Source organism: Humulus lupulus, chromosome 5, assembly GCF_963169125.1.
Source record: "Humulus lupulus chromosome 5, drHumLupu1.1, whole genome shotgun sequence".
In the NCBI taxonomy this organism is placed as follows: Eukaryota; Viridiplantae; Streptophyta; class Magnoliopsida; order Rosales; family Cannabaceae; genus Humulus; species Humulus lupulus.
Window position 1 is genome coordinate 236,871,939 of NC_084797.1, and position 17,568 is coordinate 236,889,506.

At 33.7% G+C, this 17,568-nt stretch overlaps 1 protein-coding gene across 1 annotated transcript; it reads right to left on the bottom strand.

Moving 5' to 3' along the window:
* Positions 1-15,721: 15,721 nt before the first annotated feature.
* On the bottom strand, positions 15,722-17,181 carry LOC133780115 (uncharacterized mitochondrial protein AtMg00810-like). The gene is made up of 2 exons (XM_062219991.1): positions 16,967-17,181; positions 15,722-16,532 (listed from the first exon to the last, which is right to left on the bottom strand). The coding sequence occupies exons 1-2, from the start codon at positions 17,179-17,181 to the stop codon at positions 15,722-15,724; spliced, it is 1,026 nt and encodes a 341-aa protein (XP_062075975.1).
* Positions 17,182-17,568: the final 387 nt, after the last annotated feature.

The window sequence follows — 17,568 nt, forward strand, 5'->3', positions numbered from 1 at the left end:
ATTATATTATATATATATATACATTGTAAGATATGGGAGGGAAGGGAATTTATTGGGTGTGGTCGTGTATAGATCGAAAAGGGTGTGATCTTTGGATACTTTTTCTGGAAAGAGAGATTGGTTGGCCTTTGTCCTACTCTTATTGTTGACCCGGGACTCATATTCGGGTCGGATTCCCGTCTCATTCTCACCCGGTCCCACATTCTTGCTTTAAATCATTCCATTAATTACGTTCAATATAAACATATATAATTGAAAAGCAAACATATATATATTTTTTTATAGATGGACCGACATTTTCTATATATTAATATAATAATTTTAGAATTTGTTATGTTTAGTTGCCAAATGAAAACATGAAAATGTTATTTGTAATTAATGTGAAGGTAAAATGAGTAAAAAAATTGATCTCTTTATAAAAATAAATAAATAAATACAATCTTATTATTACTAAAGAAAATAATCTTTACAATTATTTTTCAAAGGTATATAAAGACACGTACGTGGTTTTAAAATGTTATGCAATATTCTCAACTTTGACTTTGAGCTAATATGTATAAATCAGTTGAATTTCCTACTCAATTCTCTTACACTGCACTTTTATTTTCTCTAAGTTAATATTTTTTTTAAATAATATTTCATAGTTGATTATTTATAATTTTATCGCCGTTTTTTAATATAGAAATAATAATAAAAATAACTATTTATATTTAGTAAGAATGGGTAGCTGTCTGTTTTTTTTAAAACTTATCTAAATAAAAATAATAGGCTTTTTTCTCTCCTAATCAGTAGCCAATTAGAGCTAACAGAAGTCAGCAACAGAGAGATTTTTTTTATAACAAAAAATACTAGTCATCCGTAAAACTTTATTATTATTTTTTAGGGAGTTACTTATTTGGTATTTTTGTTTTTGTTTTTTCAATAATACTTATATGATGTATTTATTTTGAAAATATAGATATTTAGTATTCTAATTAATAAAATTTTGTCAATATGACCAAACTCTCAGTAGTTATATATAATTTGTAACTCATATGATTAAGAATAATTTAATTAAATTAGTAAAATTTTATTAAATAAATTTGAGTTTGGGGTAATAAATATGTACAATTTTATAATACAAGTACCAAATATATACGATTTTAAAATGCAGGATATCAAATATATACTATTTCAAAATGTAGAATATCAAATTAGTATTATTTGTAAATATAAGATACTAAAATGATACTTTACAAAAATACAGAGTATTAAATAATTACCTACCCTAATTTTTAAGAAATAAACCTTTTATTCAAAACTAATTTTTGGGTTAACAATACAGGCCAATGCAATGATTTAACTAGAAATAAAGAAAACCAGACATGAACCAAAGTAGATATTGATTGTAATATCGAGATTTTTATATCTTTTTGGGTCACTTTGTTTTTATCTGGTGTGCTTTTTTTGTTTGATTTTTTTAATGTGGTATAAATGGATAATCTGAAAATTCTGATTTCAGCTCAACATTTCTTGTTTTTAATACAGTACGTACTTCCCCAGGAATAAAAGATATTAATAGTACATAAAAGCTGAAAACTAATAAGATGTTAGGCTTGTTTTGTTTTAGTACTCTTTGAATTTTAGGGTTCAGATTAACCCAAAAGATGAAATAATTAATATGGCTCCAAAATCTGCAACCCAAAATTATTGAAAAGTCTTTTTCTTCATTTAATTGTTTCATGCAAAATTTAATTAGACCTTAAAAATTTTGAGTTGGATCTTTAATAGAGAATTAAAAAATCACATACAAATAAAAATAATAGAATATGGAGTCTGTATTTATCAATTACAAGGAGTACTGTTAGTGATAAATAATTGAAGAGCAGAAACAAAGAAAAATTCCAAAATAATAATAAAAATGCTGGCTAAATAATGGTATTAAATTCCCTTGATTGAAGTATATGAAATTAGTTAAAACTTTTGGGATTTGCTTTGTGATCTTCTCATAACATAACATTATTGTATGGCAATTTGGAATCTTACATTATTATCATAACATTATGTCATTATCATACTTAGAGATGTGGCCCTAAATAATACTAGTGATATAGTGTGAAAAAATATTATTAGTAGTTTGTTTTGATGTGCGACATAGACATAGTTGTACTGGAGGTTAAATTTTTTTTTTTTTTATATTTACAGCGAAAATATTTAGGGCATGTTTGGTATTATTTTTTTATTTTTTGTTTTCAAAATTATGTTTTTAGAAATGAGAACAGAAAATACATTTTATAGTTTTTAAAAAATAACATGTGTTTGGTTAATGTTTTCTAAAAATAATTTTTTAGTTTTATTTTTAAAAAATAATCTTAAATTAAAAATTAATAAAGATATTTACAAAGACAAAAATATTTTAAAAGTTTGTAATAAATAATGAGATAAAGTAATGTGAAAGAAAAAGTGATGAAAAATAAGGAGAGAGAAAGTAAGGAGAGAAATTTTGAGGAAGAAAAATTGAGATGAGAGAAATTGATGCAAAAAAAAATGAGAGAAAAAGAGATGAAAGAAAAAAATGACGAGATAGAAAAAAAGATGAGAGTAAAAATGAGTATAAATGAAGTGATGAGAGAAAAAATAATAAGATAATAGAAAAAATAAAGAGATCAAAAGTGATATTAGGAAAGTGAGAAGATAAAAAGTGAGGAGAGATAAATTAATGAGAGAGAAAATGATGTGAGATAATAATAATTAAAAATGTTATATGAGGAAAAAAAATTGACAAAAAAAATTTGAGAACAACTAAAAACAACTTTTTGTTGTTCTCAAAATTTTCTATTTTTTTGTAACTTATTTTTAAAAATTGTTTTATGAAAATTATGCTAAACACCCCTTAATTGTTTTCAGAAAACAGTCTTTAGGTTTTAAAAATAAAAACAAAAAAAATAGTTCTTAGTTAAGAAGTCAAACACCCTCTTAAGTTTTTTACATTGTAACACTTAAATACTAACTCTTTTTTTTTTGTGACTAAAATACATTTCTTTACACTTTCTTGGCAACCGTAGGTACCTCACCGTTATCTACTAGACAAATGCTTACGTGGCAGCTTTTAATTAGTCTACATTATTTATTATTTAATTTTTATTTAAAATCCATTAAATATTTAAAAATTAAATAAAAATCATTAAAAATCTAATAAAAAATTAAAAATTCATTTAAAATTCAATTTAAATATTAAAATAAAAAATTAAACCCACTTGTTCTTCATCTTCAACATAAAGCCAAAAATAAAAAAATTAGACAAGCCCATATTAAAACAAAATCATATCAAAATATCTAAGTTCTTCCATAATTTTTTATTTAAAAAAAAAACACTCTATATTCCAATACATTCAAATAAAAATTTAACAAAGTTTGAACCCAAAACTCATATCTGTAATTATGTCCAAGCACCCTTCAATCAACCTAGCTATGCAAAACAAGCTTGAGCTTCACAAATATATGCAAATTGGTCTATTTCTTCACCAAATCTGTCGCCCATCGGCCGAAGCTTCATCACACTTCACCCCAATTGTTGAACTTTGTACATATGCTTCACCCAGAACTGTTGCATTCCAAGCGAATCGAGAAAAAAAGAAAGAAAAAAAATGTAACGCCCTACTACCTTGGAGTTGTTACTAAGTGAGTTTAAAATGTGCAATCACTCACTAACTGAGGTTTTTAAAGCAAAAGTGTAATTTAAGCCATAATCAGAGTAAAAACTTTAGAAATAACTCTATTCCATTGAAAATCATAAAAGTTTGACACATGGGATCCCATAATACAGTTTAAAAATATTTACAACATATAAATACAACCAAGTCGGCTAAACGAAAAAATCTAGGTTTTATTACAATCATCTCCCAAAATCCACTGGCTGTGGCAGCCAGGCTGGCCAAACATGTACACGCCGCTTCATGCTTGCTACACTCATGGTTGGTTGGCTTTCTTCTTGCCTTTACCTGCACCACTGAGCATCCGTGAGCCGAAGTCCAGCAAGAAAACCCATAAACAGATAACATATGCAAGACATACACCAAGCTTATAAACAGGCCATCAATAGGCTAAACACATACGGTCAAGCCGTCCCAGGAGCTTTACCAGGCCCTAGGTTCGCGGTCTACACCGTGAGGATATCCCAAGTATCCTTTAGGGTCCCGCCCTGGCAGCTCGCACTCCACGTGCCCGACACTGCTCCCGGCCCCTTGCCGTTCTCGGCCTTGCACTCAACGTGCCCAACGCCGTTCCCAGCCCTTTGTCGTTCCCGACCCCTGCCGACCTCAACCTACACCGTTCCCGACTCTTGCCGATCATTTACGCAATAGCATTCATAGCATAATAAACAAATACTGAACACTAAAAAGTTCAATCAGAGGGCTACGCCCTGCAATTCAAACATATCGGGCTCAACCCTGCATACAAGCTCTGTGGGAACAAGGGTTTTCTTACTTGAGTCCCGAGCTCTCCGAGCACCGCTATCCCGAGCACAGTCCTCTAACTTGAGCCTCGCCGAAACCCTAGTCACAACACATTAACAATATCCATCCATCAAGTTCTAATCCATTAAATAACTTTGAGTCATAACTTTAACCTCCGAGATCTTGAATTCTATCAATCCGGGTGATAAAATCCATTCCGAGCCTTAACCACTAAGTTCCCAAGCCTAAACACTCTTAAAAACTCAGACTGGCACTAAGAGTTGCGGCCCTAACCACGAGCGCTGCGGCTAGCCTCAAAACAGAGGCTAGAACCTCCCTGTAACACACACGGGCCGCGGCGCGCATCACCCAGCGCCGCGGCGTGCCTCGAGCTTCTCGGCCTCCCATGGTCACACGCGCACACGGGCCGCGGCGTGCCCCTCCTAGGGCCGCGACCCTAGCCTCCAAACCTAGAAATCTTCATCCTTTTCCTGCATTTTCTTCAAACCAATTCACCCAAAACCAACCTAGCAATTCCAGATAATCATCACAGAGATTCTAGCCCAATTTTAACATCAGAACCCATCAAGTGCCCACTCCAAAACTCAGCTAAACACCCTTGCACAGCTCAAACTCTACTCACATGCATTTCCTAAGAAAACAGGAGAAGTTAACCATAATTCTCAAAGTTAAAGCTCACCCTTACTGAGTTTTTGGTTCAGAGTTGTTTCCCCTAAGTTCCAGCTTCAATTCCTCAAGCTCCAAGCCCTAGTTTTCTGGTTAGAGTCTCCTAAGCTCAACTCCAAACCTTCGCTCCTGACTATCTTCCTTCCCTTGCCTATTTCCTTGAGTTTATCTTAGAGAGCAAAGAAGAGGGAATTTAGAAACTATCTTTAGCTGGGAAGGGAATATGTATGTCGGTTTCTAAACACTTCCTAAGCTTTGTTTCATTTAACTTAAACTTTAAGGTTACCTCAAGGCTCGGGGTACCAAAACGTCCCCGAGGGAAAAATGTAAATTTCCCCAATATTCCCTCCTAGACATTCTAACCTCAAATATATCTCCAGATATTTATTTCCATAACCCGATAACCCAATATAATAACTAATGCCCAAATTACCCCTCGACTCGTCTTGAGTCAAATTCTCAACCCCGTTGTGACTTTCTGGCTAACCGCTCCCCAGGACTGTCTCGGGCCGTGCTACACAGATAAATCACATACATATCGCATTTATCACAGTTATACCCCTACTATCCAAACAGGGCCCACATGTACATTTAACTCAACTAAACATGCATCTTTACCATATGTTCACATAAATTCACATATTAGCATATTAATTCATTTATTGCTCTCCAGGCACACTAATCAAGGCCCTAAGCCCTATTAGCAAATTCGGGTCGTTACAAAAAAGAAGCCGCCACTACATTACAGAACCATACGAAGCTACCACGGCATCACACCTCGTTCACCTCCGGTCCAAGCAATCCCAGATCTGTGCTCCTCCAGCCGAGCCTGCCAAACTCCATTCAAGCGAACACAAATCTGTCGCCCATGCCCAGATGCCGACTGCCCAACTCCATCCAAGCAAACCCAAATCTCTGTCACCCATGCTAAGATGTCGACTACCCACCTACATCCAAGCAAACCCAGATTTGTGCTCCTTGTCCTCCTCCGGTCCACGCAATTCCAGCCCCTGTCAGCATCCATCTTCTCCAACCTAGTAACCCGGGAAAAAAAGAAAGGAAGAATGGTGAAGATGAAGAATCGGGAGAGAGAGAGAAAAGGAAGGTGTATTTATTTTCAATTAGATTTTTAGTTTTAGGTATTTCGAATAATGATTTTTAATTTTAATTTAATTAAGATATGAATTTTTAATTTTTTATTATATATTTTAAATATTTTAATTTAATTTTTAAATAAAATTAAATAATATATAACGTGGACCAATCAGAAGCCGCCACATAAGCGCTTACTTGTTATATATTGGTGAGGTACCTACGGCTGCAAAGAAAGTATAACAGAATGTATTTTAGCTGCAAAAAAAAATTAGATATTTAAGTGTTATAATGTGGAAAACTTTAAGTATTTTTGTCGCAAATATTCATTTTTTTAATCTCATGTCGCTATATATTATTATTATTATCATTAAAATATCATTTAACTTTTAGTTTTAAAAAATAAAATTTTTATAAATTAATCAAATTCATATTATTACTATTTACCCATTTTTTTGGTTATACTTAATATTATTATTGTTTAAATAGGTTGACTTTATACTGTATTTTTTTTCTCCTTAGGAATAGGCAATGTTAACATATCAACAACTACATAAAAATTACAACAAAAACTAATCATTCATCCATCCAGCCATAAAATTTTGTTATACAAATAAACTTTTATTTATTTATTGATTTTATTTTGTCTTGAACAATTTATAAGCTAAAATACCGGTAAATTTTTTTACTTTTATTCTATATGCGGAATGAAAAGGAAACTTTATATACCAATTAATTTGTAATCTTTAGGGTAAATACCTAAAAATTCCAACCTTTCCTTCCTGGTATCCTTGCTTATTAATAACAATTGTTACTTTCTTTTGATTAATGAAATCACAAAGGTTTATATATAAAACTTTGTACGATTTAATTTTTGGCTTATTTGTTATGAGGATATAGAACTTAATTACAAAACTAGAGATGATCAAACAAAATGTTGATTGTGATTATTATGATATATAACGCATGTACATCCTCTTAAATATATTTTTGGTTTATTATTATTTTATTTTTTTGGCGTGTTCTGGTGATTTCGTTTGATTATATTGCATGTATTTTGTATTACTTCTCATAGTAAAAAAATGCATATATAGCACTGCAATATGAAAATGTACAATAAGTGACTATGTTTTCAATTGTATTAATAATAATAAATTAATTAGTCCAGTTTTTAAAGGTATTTGATTGAATGAAATAATTTATTGCAATTTAGACCTGATCTTAGTTTTCGAAGTTTCAATTTTAATTAGCAATCAATTGACTCAGGGAATTTTCACTTATTAATTAACGTTAGTAATTTTTAATACTAAGGAACCCATACTTAAGATGTGAACTACTAAATTTGCCTCTCTATTAAAAAAAAAAAAGTGGTACTTATTACAAAATTATCTTATAATAAATATCAGTCTAAAAAATATTGTTAGTTTTAGCAATCTAAAAAATATTGTTAGGTTTTTGTGGTTTTAGGCCATCTCCAACCCATAATACTATTTATGGTGTTACACCAACACCAAAACTAAAGAATTTTAACATCATATATTTTTTCCATTCCAATCACAACACCAAAATTTACACCAAAATATATATTCTTTATTATTATATTATTTTTAAAAAATATATAATTATAATATATATACATTTAATAAGTTTTATTAGTATTATATTCAAAAAGTAAAAAAATATACTGATTAAATTTCTGCCGTGGTCTACAGTGCCACCTCAAATTTGAGGGGCTACTGTAGATAACATCATATATGATGTGGAAGATATCGTTCGGTTGGAGCACAAATTGGTGTAAAATCACCAAAAAATTGGTGATATGCCGTTGGGTTGCAGTTGCCCTTAGGCCATCTCCAACCAACGCCATATACCACAGCAAAGATCAAATTTGCTGTTTTTTACTCCTCCAACCCACAGCAAAAATCACTGCATATATGCTGAATTGCTACAGTACCCCAGCATATATGCTGGGGTACTGTAGCTACGGCAAATGTTTTTTTTTTTAATAATCTTATATATATATTATTTAATAATTGTGATGGTTTTAGTAAAATAATATAATAATAAAAAGTATTCAATTATGTAAAAGAATAATAATATAATAATGAAAAATATATTTTTTGGTGTAACTTTTGGTGTTGTGGTTGAAATGGAAAAAAATAAGATGCTGAAATTTTATTATATTTGGTGATGGTACAACGTCAAATATGGTGTTGTAGTTGGAGATGACCTTAGTATGCTAACGCTTGGATCGATGTGGATGAGAACAAAGCAAACAAATAATCAGATAAACCCTAGCTAGGCCTAGCTAGTACCACAAATATGCCCTCTTACTAACCCAACTCCAGATCAATATTCAAAACCAGAATTTATATATGTTTGTGTAAAAAAAAAACAAATAATTATAGAGTAGCTAGATAGGTACAAAATCACTTCAAATATATGGATATTTCCTCAAGACCACACATTTCAAATGTATGGATATTGCCATTATTGGTTACAATACTGGATTTGTATATATACAGTCCAAAACTCTTGGGAAATGGCTGTTTTTGCTCGACCAAAAGAGTGGCTCTATCGAGTTATGCAATATATGCATTGCAGGCCATAAATCTCACACCAAAAAAAACCCAAAAAAATAAATAAATAAACAAAATAAAAAATTTGCAGTCAAAATGCCAATGCCAATGCCCGTGAGTATTAATTGTATTGCTATTTGGTAGAATCTTCAATGAAAATTAGTACACGTGAAGGGTCTAGAAAAGGGTTTCTTAAAATCTTGTTCTAAGTTTTGGACTGTTCTTTGTTCTCTGAAACATTATCGTATATAATGTGTTGTGTGTTAGAACATGTGGGGACTCTTATGAGTTAAAATGGTTGATACTTGAACATGGTCTAGCTATATATATATGGAGTAAAGTATGGCATGTGATTCTTTTTAGATATAAAGGAAATACTTTAGCTTTGTAGCTTAAAATATTTTAATGTGACACTGGTTATATTATAACTTAATGAGAATAGGGAGTAGTATATGAGGTTATTTATAAGTTGAATATTAGGTACATACAACTTAGAGAATTATGACTTGTAGATGAAAAATACAAGTCTCCACTCAGAATGAAAGGAAATTAAGTAATGAAAAAGTTGTGTACTGATTTATTATTATTCGACATTTTAAGGTGACCAACACTACATGAGGTGACTCAACACGATTGATTATCGATGCTCCATATTAATTATAATTTTAAATTGTGTGAGCTCTGATATTGAATTGCAACAATAACGATATATCAGCTTCATGTGGTGTTAGTCACCACTTGTGCCCGTAAGCATTTCTCTATCGTTATACTCTATGATGGTATAACTCATTATTACTCATGAATGTTAGGTAATGTTGGAGAGTGTGTGGCTGCTTTTTGTGGTGAAAATTCTTCTATGTGTGGACATGGAGTCAAATAGGGTATGATTTTATTCTTATTGGAAAGGTGGTCATGTCTTCTTCAACTCAACTACATCCATTCCCTTCCCAACTTTTTAACTTTTTTTTTTAACAAGTTTTTGAGAAGTGAGAGAGGAGAGATCAGCCCATGTTGCAGAAAGTGGAGCAACAAAGGACTTATTTGAAGTTATAGTTGTTGATGGGATTTCCTCATGCCTTTAAGAAAATATACTTAATGGGATTAGATAGAAATGACATATAATAATACATTCCTAACTATATTTTCTTAATACATTGTAGATCGAGATTCAATTTAATTTCAATGACAATTAATAACCAAGTACATATACTTTCATTGAAAGTGCGTGTATAAATTTTGTGCGAAGATTATGTATTTTCTTTATTATGGTATAAATTTTGTTACTCTAAGAAAAATGTCGATGAAGCCCACATCGAGTAACCAAAAAGTGGGAAAAAAGTCTCTTTATACATAATGCAAGATTATAGATTTTGACAATATGATAGCTTTAACTAGCATTGATAGTTGTTCAATCAAACTTTCATTAATAATTGTTGGTACATTCTCATCACTATACAAATATGAGTAGCATATAACATATTTAAATTCAAAGTTGTGTTTTTTATTGTGCTTATGAATATTCAAAATCTTAAATAATTTAATGATTATTAAAAATATTAGAGTTTTCTGGAAAATTAATAGATATGAATTTAGATAGCTAATAATTTTTGTAATAAAGTTTTAGCTCATTTTTTAAGTTAAATTATATATTTTCTCATTTGTTTCTAGCATTCATAATAGTTGAGAAATTAAGTAAATGAAGTTTATGAAAATGAATGATCATCATTTTTATTGAACAGAGAAAAATATATATATATATATATATATTACAAGAAGAAGTTAAAAAAAGCATCGAACAAAGAAAGAATAAGCAATTGAATTCTGTTATGCAAAATAGAATTGGACAACTCATTCTGTTACGAAACTAGCTGTCAAGTAACTGACTCATAACCGATTGGAGTCTGATGCATAACACTCTGTTAAAGAAATAGATGATGACAGAGACACAGCAGAGAATGATTAGGAATTGTATCAATTGTATTCTAGTCATTGTTTTCAGTAGTTCCGTTAGTCACTATACTAGAACATTCCTTTATATAACAAATTCTGTACGTGTCATTATTCTAGCAGCTGACCTTTTGTATTCTTTTGTATATAAATGAGAATTAACACCAACTATCAATTGAGCTGGTCATTTTGCAAAAAGGCAAACAATATACAGAAATCAAACTTGGTATCAGAGCTGTTTGGCAAACGCCATGACAGACCAACAACCCACTCCTCCAATCTCCGAAAGCTCAGCAACAGTGCCTCCTCATTCTGGGTCGCAAAGCTCACAGACAGTTTTCAGAACCGCAGCTGCGATTGTTCAGACGGTCCCATCAGCTCAAGCTTTGAGTATCTCGCCATTCAGCAGTACTCTTAGCCAACCCTTTGGACTGAAGCTTGATCGGAACAATTTTGCACTATGGAAGACAATGGTTACAATAATAGTTCGTGGCATCAATTGGAAGGTTTCATCAATGGCCAGAAGGCTCCTCCACCAGAGTATCTAAACTCAGGTACTTCTGATCCTCAATATTCAAATAAGATCTTGAATCCTGAATATGAGCAATGGCTCGTTTGTGATCAGCTACTAATGATCTGGTTATATAGTTCCATGACTGAGGGAATTGCATCAGAGTTGATGGGTTGTAGATCCTCGGCTTCCCTTTGGTCAGCTTTAGAGCAGCTGTATGGAGCTCATTCTCAAGCTCACAGTGATGAGCTACGCACAAAAATACAAACTATAAGAAAAGGGGCAATGACCATGACAGAGTACTTGAAGCAAAAGCGAGAATGGGCTGATACCCTTGCAATCGCTGGAGATCCTAGAAGCTCATCTGGTGGCAAATGTGATATCGGGTCTCGATGTCGACTATCTCCCTATTATGGTCCAGCTTGAAGCAAGGAAGAATATAACTTGGCAAGAACTACAAAGCATTTTGTTGAGGTTTGAAGGTACTTTGGAGAGGTTGACTACTATTGGAAATGTAACCAGACAATTGTCTCTAGTAGCACCAACAACTAACTTTGCTCAAAAACCCTCCTATGCACAATCATCAAGGAAGCCACCACACTCTCATCAACCGTTTGGTAGAGGTTCTTCATCGTTTGGCAGAGGTGGTGGACAGAGACCAAGAGGCAGGGGTGGTAAACCCATAGGTTCCAGACCGACTTGCCAAGTATGTGGCAAATATGGTCACTCAGCTGCCATATGTTACAACAAATACAATGAAAGTTATATGGGTCATCAACCACAAAATAAAGTCAATCAGGAGAAGCACATTTCATCTCTCATAGCCACACCTAAGATTCTCAATGATGACAGCTGGTATGTGGATAGTGGAGCAAGCAATCATCGAACCACCGTGGGAGACAAAGTGAGCAACAAGGGGTTATGGTGGTAAGGAAAAGATTACAGTTGGTGATGGTAATCAATTGAGTATTACACATATTGGAAATGGTAGTTTAAAAACTAATAACTCTAATCCATTGTTGCTGAATGAATTGTTGCATGTGCCTAGCATTACAAAAAATCTTATTAGTGTTTCCAAGCTTACTTATGACAATGATGTCTCAGTGGAATTCTTTTGTGACTCTTATGTTGTGAAGGATCGAACGACAGGAGTGGTGGTTCTACAAGGCACACTTAGAGATGGGCTGTATCGTTTAAACATAGAGCTTCTAACGAATCCCTCAACAGCCAAAAGGAATTCTAGAGATGGTTATTTTTTTGGTATAGCAATGAAGTCACAAGACAACAAAGAAGTGAATAGTAGATCACAGTTTAATATCTGGCATTGAAGACTTGGCCATCCCTCTAATGTAGTTCTAAAACAAGTTCTGAAAAATATCAGTGTAAAGCAGCCTATTATGAATGAAAATATATTTTTCTGTGATGCGTGCCAATATGGAAAATCTCATTCCCTGCCCTTTAAAAACTCAAACAGTAGAGCAACTAGTCTATTGGAGCTCATACACACCAATGTATGGAGACCAAGACCTATAACCTCACATTCAGGATATAGGTTCTACATCCATTTTCTTGATGATTACAGTAGGTTCACCTGGTTGTTTCCACTGAAATTAAAATAAGAGGCACTTGCAACATTTGTACAATTCAAGGCTCTTGTAGAGAATCAATTTGATAAGAAGATTAAGACAATTAGAGTAGACTGGGGTGGGGAATACCAATCATTTGTTAGCCTTGTAAATAAAAGTGGAATAATGTTTGAACATCCTTGTCCTTATACTTCGGCACAGAACGGAAGGGCAGAGAGAAAGCACTGTCACATTGTGGAGATGGGACTCACACTACTTGCTCAATCTAACATGCCTCAAAAGTATTGGATTGACTCATTTCAGAATGCAGTACATGTGATAAACAGATTACCCACTATGGTGTTAGAAGGAAAAACACCATATGAGCTTGTATATGGTAAACAACTAGCCTACAACTCACTAAGAATCTTTGGAATAGCTTGTTTCCCTTGCTTAAGACCATACCAAAGCCATAAATTCCAATTTCATACTGAAAAGTGTGTGAATCTTGGACCAAGTGAAACCCACAAGGGCTTTAAGTGTCTGAATCCTCAAGGCCGAATCTACATCTCAAGGAATGTGATCTTTAATGAAACAGAATTCCCTTTCCAGCAAGGTTTTCTGAATAATTACCAGCAAGAGCAAACAATGATCATGAATATGCCTCAGTCTTGGTTGCCTACTCACGTTGAGACTCTAACACCAACTACACAAAGGATGCAAGAAAATGGTACAGTCACATCTGAAAGTATAAGTGAAGAACCACCACTGCTTGATCACAATAATCAATCTGAGGTACATTTTGACTCCAACTCATTTGGCTCTCCAATTTCCTCTGTACCCAATATGACTTTTGCAAAATCAGATCACGTTGAAGGCTCTTCAGTACACGCTACAGAATCTGTGCACTCTCTAACAGGAAGTCACACACATGATGAAGAACAAGAACAACAACGAGCTCCCATTGGTCATCATATGGTGACACGGTCCAAAGCAGGGATTTTTAAACCAAAGGTGTTGATCAGTCAAATAGAGAACAACCATCATGAACAAGAGCCAGCCTCAGTAGCAGAGGCACTTACACATCAGGGGTGGAAAAAGGCCATGGAAGATGAATTTGAGGCACTAAAGAACAACAATACTTGGACACTGGTTGCTTCTTCATCCGAGGTCAACACAATAGGCAACAAGTGGGTATTTAAAGTCAAAAGAAAGGCAAATAGAACATTCCAACGGTTCAAAGCAAGGCTGGTAGCTAAGGGGTTCCATCAAAGACCAGGTTTGGATTTTGGAGAAACATTCAGTCTGGTGATAAATGCATGTACAGTAAGAGTTATTTTGGGAATAGCAGTTTCCTACAATTAGGATGTAAGGCAGCTGGACATCAACAACGCATTTCTAAATGGGATTCTAGAAGAAGATGTATATATGTCACAACCTGAGGGATTTGAGGATCAGTCAAGACCAGACTACATATGCAAGCTAACACAAGTCAATCTACGGGCTAAGACTAACACCTCGATCATGGTATGAGAGACTAAAGAAGACCTTGATAAGCTGGAAGTTTGAAAACTCAAGAGATGATACTTCATTGTTTATGTTAAAGACACCTAAGTTTATGGTAATAGTCTTAATCTATGTTGATGATATCATAGTGACTGGTAATAATAGAGAGGAGATACACAAATTTATATGTATACTGAACAAAGAGTTTACCTTGAAGGATCTAGGGTCACTGCATTATTTCCTCGGTATTGAGGTGTTTAGAGACTCCACAGGAATGTACCTCACACAAGGAAAATACATTGAAAAGTTGCTACAAAAGGTGCATATGCCAAATCTGAATCCTAGCCCGACACCTATGACTTCAGGGAAGCCTTTATCAATAAATGATGGAAAGCCTCTAAACAATCCTGCAGCCTATAGGAGTGTATTCGGAGCATTATAGTATTTGAGTCACACAAGGCCAGACATAGCGTTCTCGGTGAATAAACTGAGTCAATTCCTCAAAAGTCCCACAGATACTCACTGGAGTGCAGCTAAGAGAATACTGAGATATCTTAAAGGAACTCAGCACCATGGTCTACATATTATTCCTAGCAACAATCTAAACTTAACTGGATTTTCTGATGCCGATTGGGCATGATGCCCAGATGATAGAAGGTCCGTAGGAGGGTACTGCGTGTTCATGGGAGACACATTAATCTCTTGGTCTTCTAAAAAGCAAATTGTTGTTGCTAGGTCCAGTACAGAATCAGAGTACAGATCCTTAGCTCACTTGGCAGTAGAGTTGTCTTGGATTCAAGGCCTACTAAAGGAAATGAGATTGAAGATAAGTTCAAAACCAGTCGTTTGGTGTGACAATATGAGTGCTAGTGCACTGGCCTCAAATCCAGTATATCATGCTCGAACAAAGCACATTGAGCTTGATATTCACTTTGTAAGAGACAAGGTTATTCAAGGAGAGCTTGAAATCAGACATGTTCCATCCCACGATCAACTGGCAGATTGTTTAACAAAAGGTCTATCTCATACACGATTCAGGTTCCTCATTAACAAGCTCGGGATTCGTTGTTCACCCTCTCGCTTGAGGGGTGGTGTTAAAGAAATAGATGATGACAGAGACACAGCAGAGAATGATTAGGAATTGTATCAATTGTATTCTAGTCATTGTTTTCAGTGGTTTCGTTAGTCACTATACTAGAACATTCCTTTATATAACAAATTGTGTACGTGTCATTATTCTAGCAGCTGACCTTTTATTTTTTTGTATATAAATGAGAATTAACACCAGCTAATGTAGCGAATCTCCAACTTTCATTCAGCTATCTGAGTCCTTATGTAATGAATATCAACTTCTATATGTTTTGTTCTTGAGTGAAAAATTGGATTTAAAGCCAGAGCTTATGCATCTTGATTGTCACACCATAAAATAGGCAACATGGAAATTGGAATACCAATTTCGTTTAGTAATGAGGTGAGCCAAACAAGTTCAGTGGCAGCTGAAGCAAGTGCATGATATTCTGATTCAGTACTTGAGTGAGCAACTGCCTTTTGTTTGCATGAACCCCAGCTGATGAGATTTCCTCCCAGAAATAGACAAAAGCCACTTGTAGATTTCCTATCATCCAAACTAGATGCCCAATCCGCATCAAAATAGGCTGGTTTGAAATGAAGACCAAGATTGAGTGTGCCATTGACATATCGAAGTATTCGTTTGCAGGCATTCCAATGATTGACCGTAGGAGCTTTGATGAATTGACTCAGTTTATTAACTGAGTAGGAAATGTCGGGTCTAGTCAATGTGAGATATTGTAGAGCTCCAATGATGCTTCTATGAATCTCAGGTTTTTCATAGAGGGAACTGTCTCCAAGGCTTAGTTTGTTGGCAAGAATCATTGGAGTGGGAACTGGTCTAGAATTTTGCAGATTAGCCTTATGAAGTAGCTTAGTAGCATACTTAGTTTGAGTAAGATGTAAACCTGTGTGAGTGCGAACAACTTCAGATCCTAAGAAGAAGTTGATGGAACCAAGAGACTTGAGAGCAAACTTGGATTTGAGATGAGCAATGAGCTGGGAAATTGTGGTTGTGTTTGCACCGGTTATTAGAATATCGTCTACATAGACTAGCAGAAGAAGAGGAGAACGAGCAAGTGTAGTATAGAAAAGAGAGGTATTTGAAGCTGAACACTTGAAACCCCAGTCAAGTAAAGCACTAATTTGAGATGTTCAAACCAAGCTCTTTGAACTTGTTTGAGCCCATAAATGGCTTTGGGTAACAAGCAAACATGATTTGGATGTTGTTTGTCAACAAAGCCAGTAGGTTGCTTCATATAAACTCTTTCTTGGAGGCTGCCATTAAGGAAGGCATTATTCACATCGATTTGTTGAATATCTCAGCCATATGTGACAGCTAAAGAGAAGACAACTCTGATAGTAGAAGCTTTTACCATTGGACTAAAAGTATCAGTAAAGTCTAAGCCAGGGGTTTGTTGAAAACCTTTTGCTACCAATTGTGCTTTAAACTTGTCTAAGGTACCATCAATCTTATATTTGGTTCGATAAACCCATTTACAATTGAGGTTCCTCAAAAAAAAAAAATTATTAGAACTAGCTGCAACATAGACCTTTGGTTTAGAAATGACTAACTTTGATCTTGTTTGCATAGAGTGAGTATTGAGAATCGATGGAGGTACAGTGGGAACTATTATAGGAGAATGTGTATCTGCAGTGGTTCCATTAGTAGTTGATATATTGGAGAAATGAGCTCGAGAAAAGGATGAAGAGTTTACCTCATGTGTAGAAGAATCTATGGCTGGAACATGTTCTACTTGTGGCGCTGTCAAGATTGGAGTATGATGCATAACAATAATCCTTCAAAAATTTCATATTTGGGATAATTTTTAATTTTTTTAAAAATATGTTATTAATGGCGGTTATTAAAAATGGTTTGTGGTGTGTCTTTAGTACTTAAATTCTTTATTTAGAATAAAAGAAATATTCATGTAGATACAATATTGCAATTAGAATTTGTTTACACTATTTATATTTATTTAATTTTTTATGTAATATATATTATTTATTTTGTAGTATCCATGTATTAAATCAGGAAACTGAGTAATATTCTTGATGAAAAATATAGAATGAATCATTATTTAGGATTTGATATTTCAATTTAGCTGTTTTATCTTTAAGTATTATGTGAAAATATTTTGTTTTTGATATTTTATATTTACATTTAATGCATTATA